The following is a 16,636-nucleotide window of genomic DNA, read 5'->3' as shown; positions in this document are numbered from 1 at the left end:
GTCTTCTTGTTATAGAAGGCACAGCAAAGAAGTTCTCCCAAAAAGTTATCCCCAAAAACCTCCAATGGCCTCCATAGTTAACTAGCCTTCCCTTCCTCTCACACACACATACACCTTTTTTTCCCTAAGTAGTATAATCCCATGGCTTCCCACGGTTCCTATTTAAAGTACCTTCTGGTTGTACCCAAGTTACCTTCCCAAACTGGTTTCCTTCACATGTTGGCACCACAGTTCCCAGAATTGTCAGGCAGCCTTAAACTAAAGTAGCCTTGATAGGAAATCTGGACATTGTCATCTTAACTCATCTGGAAAGTGCCAAGTGAAGGGAAGCTGCCTTAGTAAATCTGTGCTCAAGCCTTCTGCAACAGCAATATTGTTTGATTCTTGTTCACCTCCAGGCTGCTCCTCCCATGCAATATATTTATATATGTACACACACAAATATATATGCATTTGTACATATAGATGCACCCATTTATATATAAGAATCAAGTGTGCCAGATAAAACGCTAACAACATGAACAGCATTTTCATTGCTTTGGAAGCTGGAGTGATTTCAGGCCAGCTGGTGATGTTAACAGTCAAAAAGGTTGCGCACTGCAACCAAGAGCCTCCAAGCGTGCTTTTACCAGCTCTGGGTGGAGGTTATATGAGATGTTATCTCAGGTAATATTGAACAGATTGATGATGGGTACAGAATAGGATGGGGCAATGGGACTTTTTTAAAAAAAATCAGATAGCACATTGGTGCTTAGTCACCTTGGCAGAGTCAGTGCAGAAAAGGTTATGAGGGTGAACATGGCGCGGAGGGGCATACTTTACCAACTGGCTCTCACAAATCATGAAAACTCCAGCTAGATGCTACCCAGGTATAGCAACAGGTCTTTCTTTTGTCTTTTCCCCACCCCACCACCCCACCACCCCCAAGTAACATGCTAGAGAACATATTGAGGCTTTACAGAGTGTGCAAAATGCATTTGGTCAATAGAAACATTTGAATTTTTTCCTCTTTCTCTCTCTTATATCTAAAAAACATAAAATCGAACACAAACAGAATAAAATACTGGTTTTGCAACCTGGTCTGTACAAACAGTCAGGAACGTACATATTGAAAAAGAGCTTGAACCCAAGAAAGAGTATAAGATTACCTCTTTTTTTTTTAAAAAAAAAAAAGTAAACTGGGATGTAAAACAACAGTCTCAGGCCAACACTTATTGGTCAAGTTTGCTAAGTGCACGAGTCTTCTTTACTTTCCACACCAAGCCAACCCACACTGATCCAGTAATACACATGTATGTGTGTGTGTGTGTGTGGTACATGTGCATGAGTGAAGTGTACTGTACCAGTCTCTAAGCACAACTAGAAAACAGTTATTGCCAGTAACAGCTGCAGTCAGAATATCAGGCTGTCCACCATATGAAATAATTCCGGTCAATGAGAAGTAACTCTTCCGAACCATTTGGATTCGTGTCCAAATACTAATAAACGGTGCACACCTTTTCAATTAAGCAGCAACTAGGTAGATCTGCTTGGAGAAACCAGTTCTTTCAAAACTGACTGGAAAAAACTTTTTCCATTAATGAATTTGAAATGCTCAAGAGAAGCTATTCAAGGTTTGAGGTTCCCCCAACGAAATCTCCTTCATGTGGACTCCAATGTATTCAGCTGAAACAAGTTGTGATTGGTTGGGGTGGTAAAATACAGCTGGTCCGCAGGCGAGCGGTTGTCACATGGGCTGTTGAGTCCCAAAGTTCTTTCAAAGTCCAGAAGCTGTCCCATAAAGTTGAAATTGGGGGAAATGTTGGACTTTTTCCTTTTCACAAAATCGTAGGCGTCATTCAGAGACAAATTTAGCTTCTGCATTAAGTAGGCCACAGTTACTGTTACAGACCTGCTAATGCCAGCAAGGCAGTGGACTAGAATGCCACACTTCTTGGAACGGGCCTCATCTGCAACAGGAAGGAACATGTGAGATTTCTGAACAACAACAACAACAACAACAACAACAACAACAACAACAACAAAAGGGGAGGGGTTTGTAAAGCAAGGATAGAATAGGGAAGTTCAACTTAAATCAGGGCTCTCAAACTCCCGGCCCGCGGGCCGGATGCATCACGCGCTGGCCACGCCCACGCCCGGTTTAGCAAAGGGGAAAGAAGTCCTGATATGACGCTGCCGTGACAATGTGAGTTTGACACCCCTGACTTAAAGCTTATAACAAATGCACTTTTAATTAAGCAGTTTTTCTTCACAATTCAATGTTCCCTTGAGTCTCACATGCTGCCTAGATGCAAAGACAATCAGATTGGTGTAATCAGGACAGTTAAATATTAGTTCATGCTGTCTTGCCACATAAAGACGTAAACAATTGATATAATTGGAAATGATAAAGAAATAAGCCAGACGTATCTTGAGAAGAATGACAGAAGTTACAATAATAGTTTTGCATTCAAAGTTCCTGGAACCTTTTAAAGACACAGCTTGCTTAATCCTTGTTTCTGTTTGATATTAATCAGCATTTGGCTGTCTGACTTAAACTAGTTAAGTTGAAAAAATGTTGATAACATTTTTGTTATGATTAAAAAAGTAGTACTATAAAGGAAAGAACTTGAGTGAATAGTTTTTGTTTTCCAAATCAACCCAACTAGGTTCAAATGGATGTTAAAGATCAAACATTTATTAAGTCTTTAAAAGAACATCCTATTTCATTATATTCAAGTAGACAGTGGGACTTGAAGAAGCTAGGGTTTCTTACTTAAGGGTCAACAGACTAAAAGTATCAGCAGTAACTGAAGAATGTTAATTATGATATCCACACATAACAAATATTACATCCCAATCCTAAATATAGTTATCTGATATCTTTACAATAAAGTAAGGATAAGACTGCAACTCCATGTATGTTTCTCTATATTTAGCTTCAGGCAACTGTACCTAACATTTATTTTACCCTATGCAACAGGTTTTCCTGTTGTTTTTCTTTGCATATCTCAGATCTCCTCTGAAGGATCCCAGAACGGATGGAGAGTAATTAGCAATATATTCCACTGATGGGACACCATTGATACAATATATTCTTACACACATTCATTGATATCAACATGACTATGAAAGGACACATGTTGAGGGATGGATTTTATGCCTGGAAAAAATGTGTAATTTAGCTAAAGAACAGAATGTAAGAGTTCATAAACTCCAAAGAAAATTTAAGGAATGAACTTGTTGGCTTTTCATTTCGTATCATGGTCCAAGCCATTAATCAGTGCCAGACCACTCAGCATTGTCTTCTAAATAAATAAATAAATACCCAAATGTGTGGTAGTGTTCTATTTGAACACATTTTTTCTATTTTAATCTGTAATCATTTCCTGTTCTAAAAACCAAACTGTGATTTGCATAGGAGAGGACGACTAAGCTAGTATCTAAATACCACATTCCACAAACAGCCCTTTAAGCAAATACAAAACTTTTGATCAACTGACATACTACAAAAACAAAGGCCAGCTTGTATCTCTCTGGGAATCAGTATCTAAGCCTGCACTTTCTACAAAAAATATGAATTTAGAATATATGTATGGAACATCAGGGAGAACACAACTTTGATTTATTTACATTTAACAATTCACTCAAGCATATGTTGCTGCTACAGTAAGAGCCTGGGGCTGGCCAGTGGCTACATTATTTGTAGCATATGTAATGTGGCAGATAAACTGCAGTACAATTTTAAAAATGAAATGGGCCAGAAATATTGAAGGAGAAAATTCAATTTCTAAAATAAAAATCTCATATTTTAGCTCTCTGCTTCAACATGTTGGAGCTAATAATGCCTACAGTAATATTGTCTGGTTCACACAAGAATGTCCTCAGGTGACTTTAACATATTAATGAACCAATATATGTACCAAGACTAACTTTAATGATCAAGTGGTAGATGGGTAGAGGTGTGTTTTGTTTGTGAGAGCCAGAGCCAAGTTTTTTGAGGTTGCTTAATCTGATCAGGAGAATGGTTGGCAACTTTGGTAGGACACAAGGGTTCCAATGGTCTATACTTAGCAGGTGTGGAGAGTTTCCAGGACACAGGAATGTGAAGAAGGAAGCTACTCTCTTCTCCTAAGCAACTCTGACACAAGATCTAATCAGCATATCATGGAACCATGCTGATCATATAAGAGCCAACATTTAACCTGAGCAAGGATTCAAGACATTGGGTTGGAATTGATTTTTGCCTGAAATATATTATTTTTTTTTGGGGGGGGGGGGGGGATGTGTAAATCTCTAAAACAGAAATCAAAAGCCTTACCCAATCCATTCCCTGTAATCTATTTCAAATGTTATCATTTTTAATTCATTGAAGTCAGATGGAGAATAATCTTTTGGCTTTAACTGGAATGAAGCCTGCAGCCAAACTCAGTTATATTTAAAGCTTATAAATGCTGGCACATTTACCGGTACCTACTAACTTACTTACACATGCCAAATCTAAACTTAGACAAATGAAATCTATAGCAAGCAGACAGCAGCAAGAGCAGAAAACAGCAAGATGATACAACACCACCCAAAAGGGCTGTGACATCAAGAAGAGGATGCCCACACCTACCAATGAAAGCGATGGCTTCAGGAAAGAACTGGGAGAGATTCTGACTCCAGTGATCTGAGATGGGAATCTGTTTGTACTTGAACTCTCCATCATGCTCAAACATGTTGGGAAGATTGGGAGTGACGTTCAGAATGTACTTGATGCCGTATTTGCCCAAGACATCCAAGTTGCTGGAATCTTTGGCACAACCCAGATACAAATAGGGAAGAATCTGGACAGGAAAAGCCGGCTGGTTGTTTGGGATTGGGCTCCCATCAGACTCCGTGGCACTGCTGGGCTCCCGGTCGGATTCTCCATCAGAGCAATCAGAGCTTATCCTCAGTCCTCCCAGACCAAGGACAGAGGCAGGAGGAGAGTTGGCTGGAGAAGAACTGTCAAGATTGGTTTCACAATGCTCTGAGTATTCTGTCTGAAATTTATTGAATCCACCTGTGGGAGGTGAAGAGAAGATATGCTTTAATGCCATGTTTCTTAAAAGTCGGTGAGGTCTTAGAAATTTGCTCTTTAAATATAACCTCCCCAAACCATGATTGTGGATTTAAAGAAGTTTTATGCTGTAAAATACCACTTTCCCTGGGAGGCCCAAAAGATTCCTTGAATATGAAATCAATCTTAAAACTAAAACAGGATTAACAACACATGAATATATGCATTTAACAGCAAGACAGCTTGAGTCACATTGGGGGCCCCCAAAAGAAATACTACATGCAGAAATAAAAAAAAATTAAGACAATTTGAAGATTAAAATCACCTAGATTTATTTCAGTTAACTGTGTACATAAGGCTGCTACCGGATTTTCTCAACCTCTGCCATAGTAATCTCAGCTGCCAACTCACTAAAACAGGCCTGGCCTGTACCTATATTTTAAACAGCAGCCTAACATTCAGTCCTCTAATCAGAAAGTTTTTACACCACGGAGACAAGTGTTATCTCACCGCCACTGTCTGCAGATCACATTGAGCAGAAGACAGTAAAATGTTAAGAATCCTAAAGGTGATGGTCCCAATATAGCAAGAACTGTAACAGCATAGTGCAATTTTACAGACATTTCCTTAAAGCCCTATTACATTTGCATTAACCTGTTGCCAATAAAAGTGTTTAGAATTGTGTTTTAAGTGTCACTGATTTACTGAATCATGTTGCCAGAGTCTCTCATTTTGTTTTGTCTCTTGAGATTAACTCTTCCCAAAACTGTGTCATGGCATTTTAATTAAAGATAGACACGTATTGGATTAATAGATGGTTTTTATATTTTAAAAGTTGGTACTTCACACATGTTGCTTCTTCATCCCAACTTGCTAAAAAAGTCTTCGATGCAACTTGCATCATCACATTAATCAGTGGAACAACTTTCCTCTAGAGGCTGTGAATGCTCCAACACTGGAAGTTTTTAAGAAGAGTTTGGAAAAACATTTGTCTGAAGTGATGTAGGGTTTCCTGTCTAAGTAGGGGGTTGGACTAGAAGACCTCCAAGCTCCCTTCCAACTCTGTTGTTCTATTCTATTCTATCAGACAAAGCCCAATTGGAATGATTGCAACCTTAAAAGAATGACAAAATGCAGAATCCATACATTCGACTTCAGCAAACTATCTTCCTGCACCCTCTACCCTTATGTTTACTTCCTGTCTAAGGAAGAATTTGGAGAACTCAAAAATGGAATGTTATTTTGTAAAACTTGATTGGCCTTAGGAAAGTTATTGCCTTAACATCCGTTCTATAGCAAATGTAGTTTATATTTTTTTTAAATTTGTGTACACATGTTAGAGCCCTATATGCCAACAAACAGCATTTAAATGAACTTTTTGGGTTTGGATCTTTTCCTTAACAACTAGTTTTTGCACAAGAACATATGGAGAAAAGGAAGCAATTAAAGAAGTATTCAATCATTCCACAGGCATTCTTTAAGAAAAAGTGGACAACCAATCTGAGGAAGCATATAGACACACTCTTACTTTTTGATTTAAAAGAAAAAGTAGCAAAATTAAGATTTCCTAAGTTTGAGATCAAAGGTTATTCAATTTTTGAGGGACTCCTGTGTTCTTAGAAATCTGTAGGAGGCAGAAATTCAGCAGCTGTAGCTTTTTCAAAACTATTCAGTTATAATCAGATGCTTCACCTGCTAAATTACCTAGTACACATTTACAGAAGTCCTGTTGAATAAGGTGACAAACCTGAGAATAAGAGATTTCCAGGTTACCTATCAAGGATGTTTAAAGACACAGATTAGAGGGAATTGGTTTAGCTTTAAATGGACAAGTAATAAATTAAAAATAATAGCAGGTATACAGAAGCCACTCTGTATCTGTAGGAGAATTTGAGACAGGAATGGAAACTTCATTTGTTAACAAAATTGCAATATGTGAATATTCCTTGCAATCAGCTAAATAGCTAACTGTATAGTTATGATCACAGTAAAAAAAACAGCTACACATATAGATATGTGCCTAAATAATGTTTATCTATATTCAGTATTCTACTTATGTACATGGAACCTGAAATTTTCTCCTGAATATTTAATAGGCATCCAAGCAACACTTTACAAATCAGTACCACTATAAAAGACCTAGAGATATGTAAATGGCCTGGCACAGTTGGAATAAAGTCACCAAACAGAGTTCAGCTGTATTCATAAACAGGAAGGGGAGAATCAGGTTTCTTTTTCCCCCTCCTGAAAAAGAAAGACAATATGAAACAGCCATTTTGGAATTTTAATTAGAAACATTTCCCATTAAGGCTCTCTTCTAAATCAGAAGAGGAGAGGAAAAGCGAAAATTATTAGCTTAACTCTTCAATTTTTCCTGTTAAAAGGCTAGTTTAAAGGAACTGGGACTGTCAAGAGGAAAGAGTGATGGTATTAATATAGCACTTGGGCTGAATAATTTTACAAACATACCTTACATGTACCAAGAAAGATGCTGAAAAAGAAACATTGGGGCAATGCACAGGAAAGCTTTCACTGAACTGCTTACAAATACATACATACATACATACATACATACATACATACATACATACATACATACATGAAGAGATCTCCTATTCTAAGAACAATTTCTTCCTTCTGCACTATTTAGTACTTCCTTTTCCTTGAGCTGTTTGTAAATCTGTAATTTTAATTTTACTTACACAGTAGAGGGAGGGGGGCAATTTTGGCTCAGTACCACTTTCTATTTCTGCCTCAATCCTGCCACCAAGTGATCATGCTGGTATGTGTCCTGGGAAAAGGCCATTATCCTTACCTTGGCACTCACTCAGAGTAACTGTATCACAATGCTTCCAGGGGAGGAGAGTGTTTTAGGAAAGCTGAATGGGGAGTTTAATGAATTAAGGTCTTCATTCAAAATAAACTCCAGGGAGGAATGGGAGGCAGAGCCCAATGTCATGCGGCAAGGCCAGATACGTCATCTAGCTCAAGCAAGTTGCTCAGAGGCAAAGGCTGATCTACCAAGTCGGGGCCTTCAAAGACACAGAAAAGGAAGCAGGGCACAAGACACAAGAGATTAATCTGCCGAACAAATTTCAATTAAAAAGCAGAATGGCAAACTGCCTGCAGTGAATAATGCCCCCTCTTTCTAGGTTATTACAGGCCACTTCTCTATCGCAAAAAAAACAGTATAGTGGAGCAAATGGGACCATTGCATAAAGTTAGGCTGGCAGTGAGACAAGGGGTAGAACAAGCTATTCCTTGCCATTAACTCCCCTCCCTCCCCATCTGTGGAGGGAAGAACCTCTAAAGGGCACCAAGACAAGAGGGGAAAGGGAAAAATGTAGATGGCTGGCAAGGCAGAACCCTCCAGAGGTTCTGAATAATTCACTCCTGAAATCCTTGACCGGTGTTCATTCTGGCTCATAGGAACTATAATCTAACACAGGGCCACATAGTTTCCCTCTCCTTTTAAAAAGCAAGGTTGCTAGGTAGTTGATAGAGGAAAGGAGCAAGGAGAAGCCTGGAGTAAATAATCACCCCGGAATGAAGTGGGCTTTCCTGGACTTTTCCCATTCATAGTTATGGAAGAATCTGGCCAGAATTTCTCCTTCTGGAGAGGGAGAGAATGATGTCTTTCAGGACAGTTTAGCAGGGGGACATTTTCCCGTTCCTACCGAAAGGGGAGGGCGGGAAAGGAGGAGAGAAATGAACCCAAGACCAGAGAGGCCCAGAGGCCAGTACGGTACCTGCCTGTACAGTACTCGGCACATGCAACCATTTTGCAAAACAACAATTAATCAAACGGGCGATGAAAGCAAGAGCAAAATCCTGCTTGGCTGATTCCAAAGGAAGGAAAGACACGCGCTCTTTTCGAAGTCCTTCGCGTGTTGTTTTTTGTTTTGTTTTAAATGCCGACGTTCCCTTTCTGTCTTTTCTGCGGGAGACAAACCTCCGGCAAGCGCAGCAAAACAACTAAGATTGGGAAGCAGGGAATACGTGGTAGAAGGACAGAGGAAAATGGAGAGATAAGAACAAATAGAGGGGGGGTGGTGCGATTAGGCGGGAAATTTTGCTCCGGCGGGGGATTCTCAGCCTCCAGCCCGGCTGATAAAATAAAAGGGAGGACGAAGGAAGTAATAAAAGCTCGCCAATGCCTTGTTAGGAAGTCTGAGAGCTCCGACCCGCTCCTCATTTACCTTTCAGGTAGTACGCCTTGCAGCCGTCGTCGCGGAGTTTCTGTAGCAAAAGGCCGAGGACGGAGGTGGGGGCCCCGCCGTCCTGCTGCCACTCAGCCGTGGATTCATCGTAGAGCAGGACGGTGTCTGCCTTGCAGCGCTTGACGAAGCGTTCCTTGTCCTCGTTGTTGGGGATGATGGAGCGGATGGGCAGATTACCTTTCTTGAGGCGCCGGAGCATCAGGCCCGGGATAGCCAAGTTGATGGCGGTCTCGATATGCGAGGACTCGTAGAGCTCGTGGGGCCGGCAGTCGAGCAGCAGCAGCGAGCTACCCCCGCTCGATTCCAGCTCCTCCTGCAGCCACTCCACGCTCTTCCACGGCATCGCTGCAGCCATGGGAGCCCGGGGGTCGCTGCCCCAGATATGATTTTTCATGAGGATCGCACAACAAGGGGACGAGGAGCAAAGGAGCGAGCGGGGACGAAGGAGGGAGGAGAGGGACACGCGCGTCCAAAACCAGTCACTCTCGGAGGGGCGGAGGGGGGGGAGAAGAAGCGTTCCTCGGCCGCCGCCGTCCCCAAACCCACCCAGAAGGAAAGTGAACAAAAAGGATTTTTTTTAAAAAAAAAAGGCGACCCGAAGCGGCGATCGACGTTTCCAAGATCTCGGCTTCGCCCGCCGCTAGGCTGCTTCGCTTCCACTTGCCAACCGAGAAATAGAAGCGGGAGGTGCGGGCGAGAGCGAATCCGTCCGGGCTCCTCTGGGAAGAAGATCCTGCGGAGCTACGGATTGCCAGGCGCTGCTGGCAGCCGGCCCTCCTCTGGAAAAAGCTGCCGTTCTTTGGTCGGATTTAGGCGGCTGAGCTGCAACTACTGCTGCTCCAATATCCGCTACGTGCCCCCTCCCGCTCCATCGTGGATCCAGCCTGACAGTCTCAATTAAAAAGAGGCTTCGCCATCAGAGCGGCGTGTCGTGCTTGAGGAGGCGGGCCCTGCGAGGGAGGGAAAACGCCAAGAGAACCAGGCTGGCCCCGCTTAAAGGAGAAGCGGCCTCCCGAGTGTTTTGCAACCCAGTTTTGTCAAGCCCCGAGGTTTCCCTCCTCCGCGTCAGGCTGTACGACTCGGCGCTCTTGGAAGCAGCCTTTCCTCCTTATCTTATTTTTTTCTCTCCCTCCCACTGCCTGTTTGGTTCAATGGAGGGGATTTAAATAACGAGCCCGCTTGTCCTGCCTCCTTTTTGGGGGTGGGGAGAGGCCGATGCCCGAGTGAAAATTATCGCTCAAGAAACATGCCCGGCCGCCGACGAAGCTTTTTCAATGATCGCGTTGAGAGTTTAGGCAGGACAGTTTTCGGGAGACGCACAACTGCCGATTAGGATTCATAGTCTAATCATTGTCGGTGCCAATCTTTTTGGTTTTTAATCCCTTTGAAAAGTCGTTAAGTTGCCTGGACGAAAAAGGAGACAGAAAGTGAACAAACTTAAGGCTCTCATACTTTACTATTAGACTGATCAAAAACCTCTTCTAGGCCCCAAAGAAAAAAGTTGGCTCATCCAACTACCCCCTCCCCCGGTTGCTTATATCACCACCACCCCATGGAGACGTTAGTGACATTTTTATCGCTGGGGGAGGAGTTATTGTAAGATTCAAAACATCCAGGCCGCGAAATAAAACTTTCTCATTGCTTTTTCAGCCTCGATGTTTTCCCTCTTCAACTTCACAACAAAAATCCGCACCAGCGCTACGAAGCACCGCGTAGCGGTCGTCCGGAGTTTAGCAGAGCAAATATTTAACCCCAATCTACAAATGACTGGGTTTTTTATTTTCCCCGACACGGATCCACAAATTACCTTTGAATTTAGGGTGGCGTAAAATTACTCAATCCTGTGATTACTTTGGGATTTAGTGGATCGCGCGACTTCAGAAAACTGGATCGCTTTAGTAAAGTATGGTTATGCAGCCACTGGATGGCTCGCTTCCCGATAAAAGGCATACGTATTCCAACTGCAATATTTTGTGGCTATGGAAAAACTAAACAAGGCGGACCATCAAACTGCACGACTGCCACATGCAAAATACGACCTACGCAGCGCATGGGAGCAGAGCTGTGCGACCCATAATAAACGGATTCTAGAGCTGATTGGTTCTAAAAGCTTAGATTTGAACGATGAATTCCTGATTGACAGGACGCCTTACAGCATGATTTTTAAAAAAAACAAAACTTGGAGTTTGGCATTTTATAAGCCGCTCAAATAGGCGGGGCTGAAATACGACGACCTCATTGGAGAGGGAGGCGGAGCTTTTAGAATCTTGTGTATCAACCCGCCGAACGCGGGAAGAGAGGATGCGTAGAAAGAAATGAATGGGGTGTTGGAGATGGATGGGACTTGCATGTCTCTAATTGGCTTACGCAGAAGTCAGGCGTTTGTGTACTGTTCTCTAAACGTACTGTATAGTGATGGAAATTGAAGTGTTCCTTCTCTTTCCTCCTGATGTTCTCCAACGCCTCCATAACAATTTTTAGATGAGCCACGCAATGTAAATAGGCAAAAGAGTGGAAAAGGCGTGGTATAAAGGCGCGGTATAAAGGCGCTTGCAAACTTACTAGAAAGCTTTGAGCTAGCTGTGCTGTTTCCGACAGAGAGGTGGAGTCGCAGCTTCTTTGTCCCGGGGTAATCTGATTCTTGCCGCAACTAACTTGTGACTAATTCATTCAGTTTATATTCCATATCTTTGACCGGTTAAAAAGCCAGCCTGGAGGCAGCAGAATCAGACTTGATATGAGGGATTTATTTCCTGCCTGTTCAGTAAGGGACAACTGAAAATTTGAAATCTTGCATAAATGCTAATTTGTTACATATTGGCTGTTCCTAATAAAAGTGTTGCTCTTATTTAGAATTTACATTTATTTCCCAATAACAATCATATATATGCGTTTGTAACTGTTGTGTATTTGGTACTGTGGCCAAACATCAGTGCTAATTTGGGCCAACAAAAGTAATGAGAGTTGAGCTACCTCAAAACTCAGTACTTTACAGTATATATTTGCATTTTTTTCTCCTTAGGTATGTGACAAATGGATAAACTGTCTCTTTGTGATCTATGGAAGAGTTACCCCATATTTTAGAGGTATATTCTATATGTTTATTGCTAATTAAGCCAATAAAGAGTACTGATTTTATTTTCTACAAGGAGTTACATTTTGTGAAAACCTAGAAGGCTTGTACTCCATTCATTGACAGCCAGTTTGGCATACATTGTGGTTAAGAAATCAGACTAGAGACCAGGAAAGAGACTATCAGTTCTAGTCTCTTTTTAGGCACAAAGCCAGCTGTTGACCTTAGGCCTGTGATTTTTTTTCTCAGCCCTAGGAAGGAAGCAATGGCAAACTACTTTTGAAAAACCTTGCCAAGAAAACTGCAGGGACTTGTCCTGGCAGTCTCTGAGAATTGGACAAGATTGAACAGGGGGGAAAAATCTATTAAGTGTGTCACATGAGGTAGAGCTTCTTGTTTACATAAAAGGTTGCATCTTACAAATACATCTGCCTGGGAATAAGTTTCATCAAACTTAAGACTTCTAAGGAGACATCCCTGGGTTGTCCTACACATTTGAACTGCTTCCCAAAAGGTAGTTAACATAACTAAGATCATACATTAAGCTATAATTTTCATAACTATGATTATTGAATCAACCAGGAATGGGTGGGTTATCATGAAATAACATGTTGTGGCTCACTATAGTCAGTTATGAAATACCTATGCAACAGATTTGCCATTTTATTTTGATCCCACAAGAAAGAACCTGCCTTTTTTCTTTTTAGCCTTGAACGGGTATTTCAGCACGTGAAAACTAGATACTTTGCATATTACACTGAGCATGGTTTGTTGAAACATGATTTATTGTCCCTTTTGGGAGAGGGGGCGGTCTAGAAATACGAAATAAAGTAAAGTAAAGTATTGAAGAAACCACAACTGGCAGAGTTTGGCTTTATTCCATTATGTACAAATTACAAAGTCTATGTTCATGCAGTTCATTAAAACCCAGGGCCCAAACAAACTGCATTCTAGCCGAGTTCCTCAACACACTAAGCTAAAATATGTTCTGATGCACTGTGGCTAATGAATCATAAAAACCCAGATGGCAAAGTTGGATTACGTTACATGAGCCACTCTGTAAAGTGAATTCATAAATTGAGAAAACCCTGGATTACCATGTTGTACAAATATAGCCAGTAGCTCTGTGATGGATGACCCCAGTTTAAAGGTTCCTAATGTGGACTGTTGTTTTAAGACCTCTTGGCTCCTGAGACTTGTAGCTTAAGATGAGTTCACTCCAACACACTAGGCTGATTATATGGGCAAATTCAGCAGGGTAGCATGTGGCTTGGTTGCGTGCAAATCCTGTTCCTCTAGTCAGTTTTCAATTCAGTTTGTTGTGTGAACATAGGCAGTTCAGTTAATCTAATTAACTATGGTTCAGTTAATCATGGCTTAGAGCATTCTGTAAACACAACTCTAGAAAGTTGCTGCCTGGGCATTCACTTAAAAATAACATTTACTCGAGAACTGAAGCAGAAACTCATGTACAATGTAAACTATTTTTGTCTTGCTCAGATAACATTCCAAGTTTGCATGTTCCTCGAAATACATAAATATTGCAAAATGTTCAAATGTGATTTATGCAAATAGTACAGGGAGGACAGTATTTAAAGTGCTAAGATAAACATGCGCACATATGCAAAATCAACAACACAAGAAACTTGGATGGTTTTTGTAAAGCATGACTTCATTCCATTAATTTATACATAGGCTTATAAGCACATGGAAAATGTTTAGAAAGTTGGCCAGAATCACAGAGATACTTAGATCTTATGGGGAAACTTAGTCACCTCAAAGTCTTTATTTACCAATCTGATTTTACAAATTTGTATATCACACACTCCAACATGGTGCTTGACTCCTTATACAAACAGAAATATTTATAATTCTATAGTTACATACCTGTATGTAAAACAAATTCTTGTTACCTTGCTGTACTCAGCAGAAGCAACGTTTTTTAAAAAAATACCAAATCAGTGCAAATCTGTTTAAATTTGCTAATTGTGGAAATTTGTATAATTTTTAAGTTACCTCCTCATATTTTTGCAAAAAAAAAAAATTCATTAGCAAAATGTACATGGACATGATTCCATGCCCATAATTAGCTTAAATGTTTTACATTACCCTTATGAAAGTGCTTTAAAAGGAGTCCAAGCAGAAAAACAAAAATATAAATCCTTCATTTCCCTAGCAAACTACATGTGGCTTGACTGAGTGGCACATTATCATTCAACCAATGTAGCTCTAAAAAATTATAAATGTTGGTATCTTTCTGCCTGGACTGCGGATAGAATTAGAATTTACAACTAGTTGACCTTTTACGCCTGATAAGGAAAAGCTTTCTAATTCACTTTACAAATACCAATCAGTCTGTACCGTCCAAAATTATATTGTAATTGCAGAAGGTTTCCACTGACGTGCCTCAAGAACTTGGTTTTCTGTAACTTTTTGGATTAAAGAAATATTAATAAACTATATAGACAGTTTAAAAGGATTTATGTAAAAAAGGGTATGGCCATTGCAAATTGCAATATAACACATGCCCATTATATAATCAATTGCTATTTCTACCAGTGAGAGCCAGTTTTGATAAAGTGGTTAAGGCACCAGGCTAGAAACTGGGAGATAGTGAGTTGACTCTTTTGACCAATGCTGGGATTCAAAATATTTTACTAGCGGTCCTGTGGACGTGGCTTGGTGGGCATGGCAGGGGAAAGATACTGTAAAATCTCCATTCCCTCCCCACTCCAGGGGAAGGTGGCTGCAAAATCCCCATTCCCTCCCGATCAGCTGGGACTCGGGAGGCAGGGAACAGATGGGGGCGGGGCCAGTTAGAGGTGGTATTTACCAGTACTCCGAACTACTCAAAATTTCCACTACTGGTTCTCCAGAACTGCTCAGAACCTGCTGAATACCACCTCTGCTTTGGACCCTTACAAGTCATTTTCTATGGTATATGTGTACACACACCAGTGGTGGGCTGCTGCATGGTCACAAGGGTTCAGGCAAACCCTTACCTCTGATCGTTGCCTGGGCCTGCCCACCCGCCCCTGTTCTATGGTATCCATTTATAACTAACTTTCTGGCTTGTTGGCTGGCCCAGCTGTGATCTGCACCGCCGTTGCTGTACTCACCGGGGCTGCCTGAGTTGATTAGGAGCAAGTTTGAAGCTCCGTTTGTCTCCCAAAGAGGCACGTGCGAGCATAGCGAGTGTGTGCACACTCACAACCAGCAAACCCTTTGTTAAATAAAGTGCAGCCCACCTCTGACACACACAATCATACTGTGTGATTGAGTTCAAACATTACATCAAGCCATGATTTGCTTAACAATTGATTTTTTTTTCAATAACATAGGTTAAATTTGCACACCAAGCTAAATTATTATGGTGGGCAGAGGGAATGGCCTTGAAGGACAGGAGGAAGAGCTGCTACCAAGGCAACAGTCAGATTAAAAGGGCCCGAGCCCAGGGCAAGAAAATAACTTGAGTAAGCATCTCAGACTAGCTCCCTCCCTAGTTCATATGAAGATAAAGGGAGGAGGGGAAAGCACATTCAGACTTGCAAGATGCAGTTACTCCAGCTGTTACAATAAAAGTAATCCTGATCTTTATGGCATTAGTCTGTTCTACCCAGAAGGGCTAACAGTTGTATCCCATGGTTTACCAATGACTAGGGTTGCAGAGTAATGTATGCCAAGCCAAAACCAAACCAATCATGTTATGGCTTACAGGTGGTCGTGCCAGAGTGCTCTCCTGCAGTCATCAAAAGAAATATTGTATGTCAGCTTAAAGGCTGCCTTCATCACTGGTCCTTACTCTGCTGTGGGGCCTACTTTTAGATCCTCTAAACCTCATTTCGCCCCTCGTCAAACATCACCTGCCAGCAGGAGGAACAACCAGCAATCCCTTCTCCTTACATTGTGTGCGTAGGTGGGTTCGTAGAAAAACGGGTTTAGCCACTTGTCAGTTTTGCCACCTACAGGTCACAGGTGTTGTATGTCAGTTACCTGTCAGGCAGCAATTGTGAAGAAGATGCTCCCGCTCTTCTGAAAGGGCCCCAATCTTTTGTCTAATTACATCAACATGGCTGATGTGTCACACACCAGGTGCAGCGGAATGACAAGCTGGGAGTGCTTGAGAAAACAGGCACGCTTTATGCTCAATCGGTGATGCAAGGGGATGGAAATGATGGCAGCTATTGAGAATGGCCAGTAGTACTTACAGAGGCATTGGTGGGGAAGGCAGGTCAAAAAAAAAAAAATCAAAGCCATCATCTTGACTTTTTTTTGACACACACACATCCCTATGCTTTACTGCATGTTCTCCAAACACAG

General features: G+C 41.5%; 1 protein-coding gene across 1 annotated transcript; it reads right to left on the bottom strand.

Moving 5' to 3' along the window:
- Window positions 1–1,165: 1,165 nt before the first annotated feature.
- DUSP7 (dual specificity phosphatase 7) lies at window positions 1,166–10,702 on the bottom strand. Its single transcript, XM_081939875.1, has 3 exons — window positions 9,223–10,702; window positions 4,598–5,026; window positions 1,166–1,949 (listed from the first exon to the last, which is right to left on the bottom strand). The coding sequence occupies exons 1-3, from the start codon at window positions 9,635–9,637 to the stop codon at window positions 1,642–1,644; spliced, it is 1,152 nt and encodes a 383-aa protein (XP_081796001.1). The 5' UTR covers window positions 9,638–10,702; the 3' UTR covers window positions 1,166–1,641.
- Between the last annotated feature and the right edge of the window lie 5,934 nt (window positions 10,703–16,636).

Source organism: Natrix helvetica (genome assembly GCF_964273705.1).
Source record: "Natrix helvetica genome assembly, chromosome: 1".
Lineage (NCBI taxonomy): Eukaryota > Metazoa > Chordata > Lepidosauria > Squamata > Natricidae > Natrix > Natrix helvetica.
Note: the sequence above shows the minus strand (reverse complement) of the source record. Positions and strands in the feature narration are given on the sequence as shown.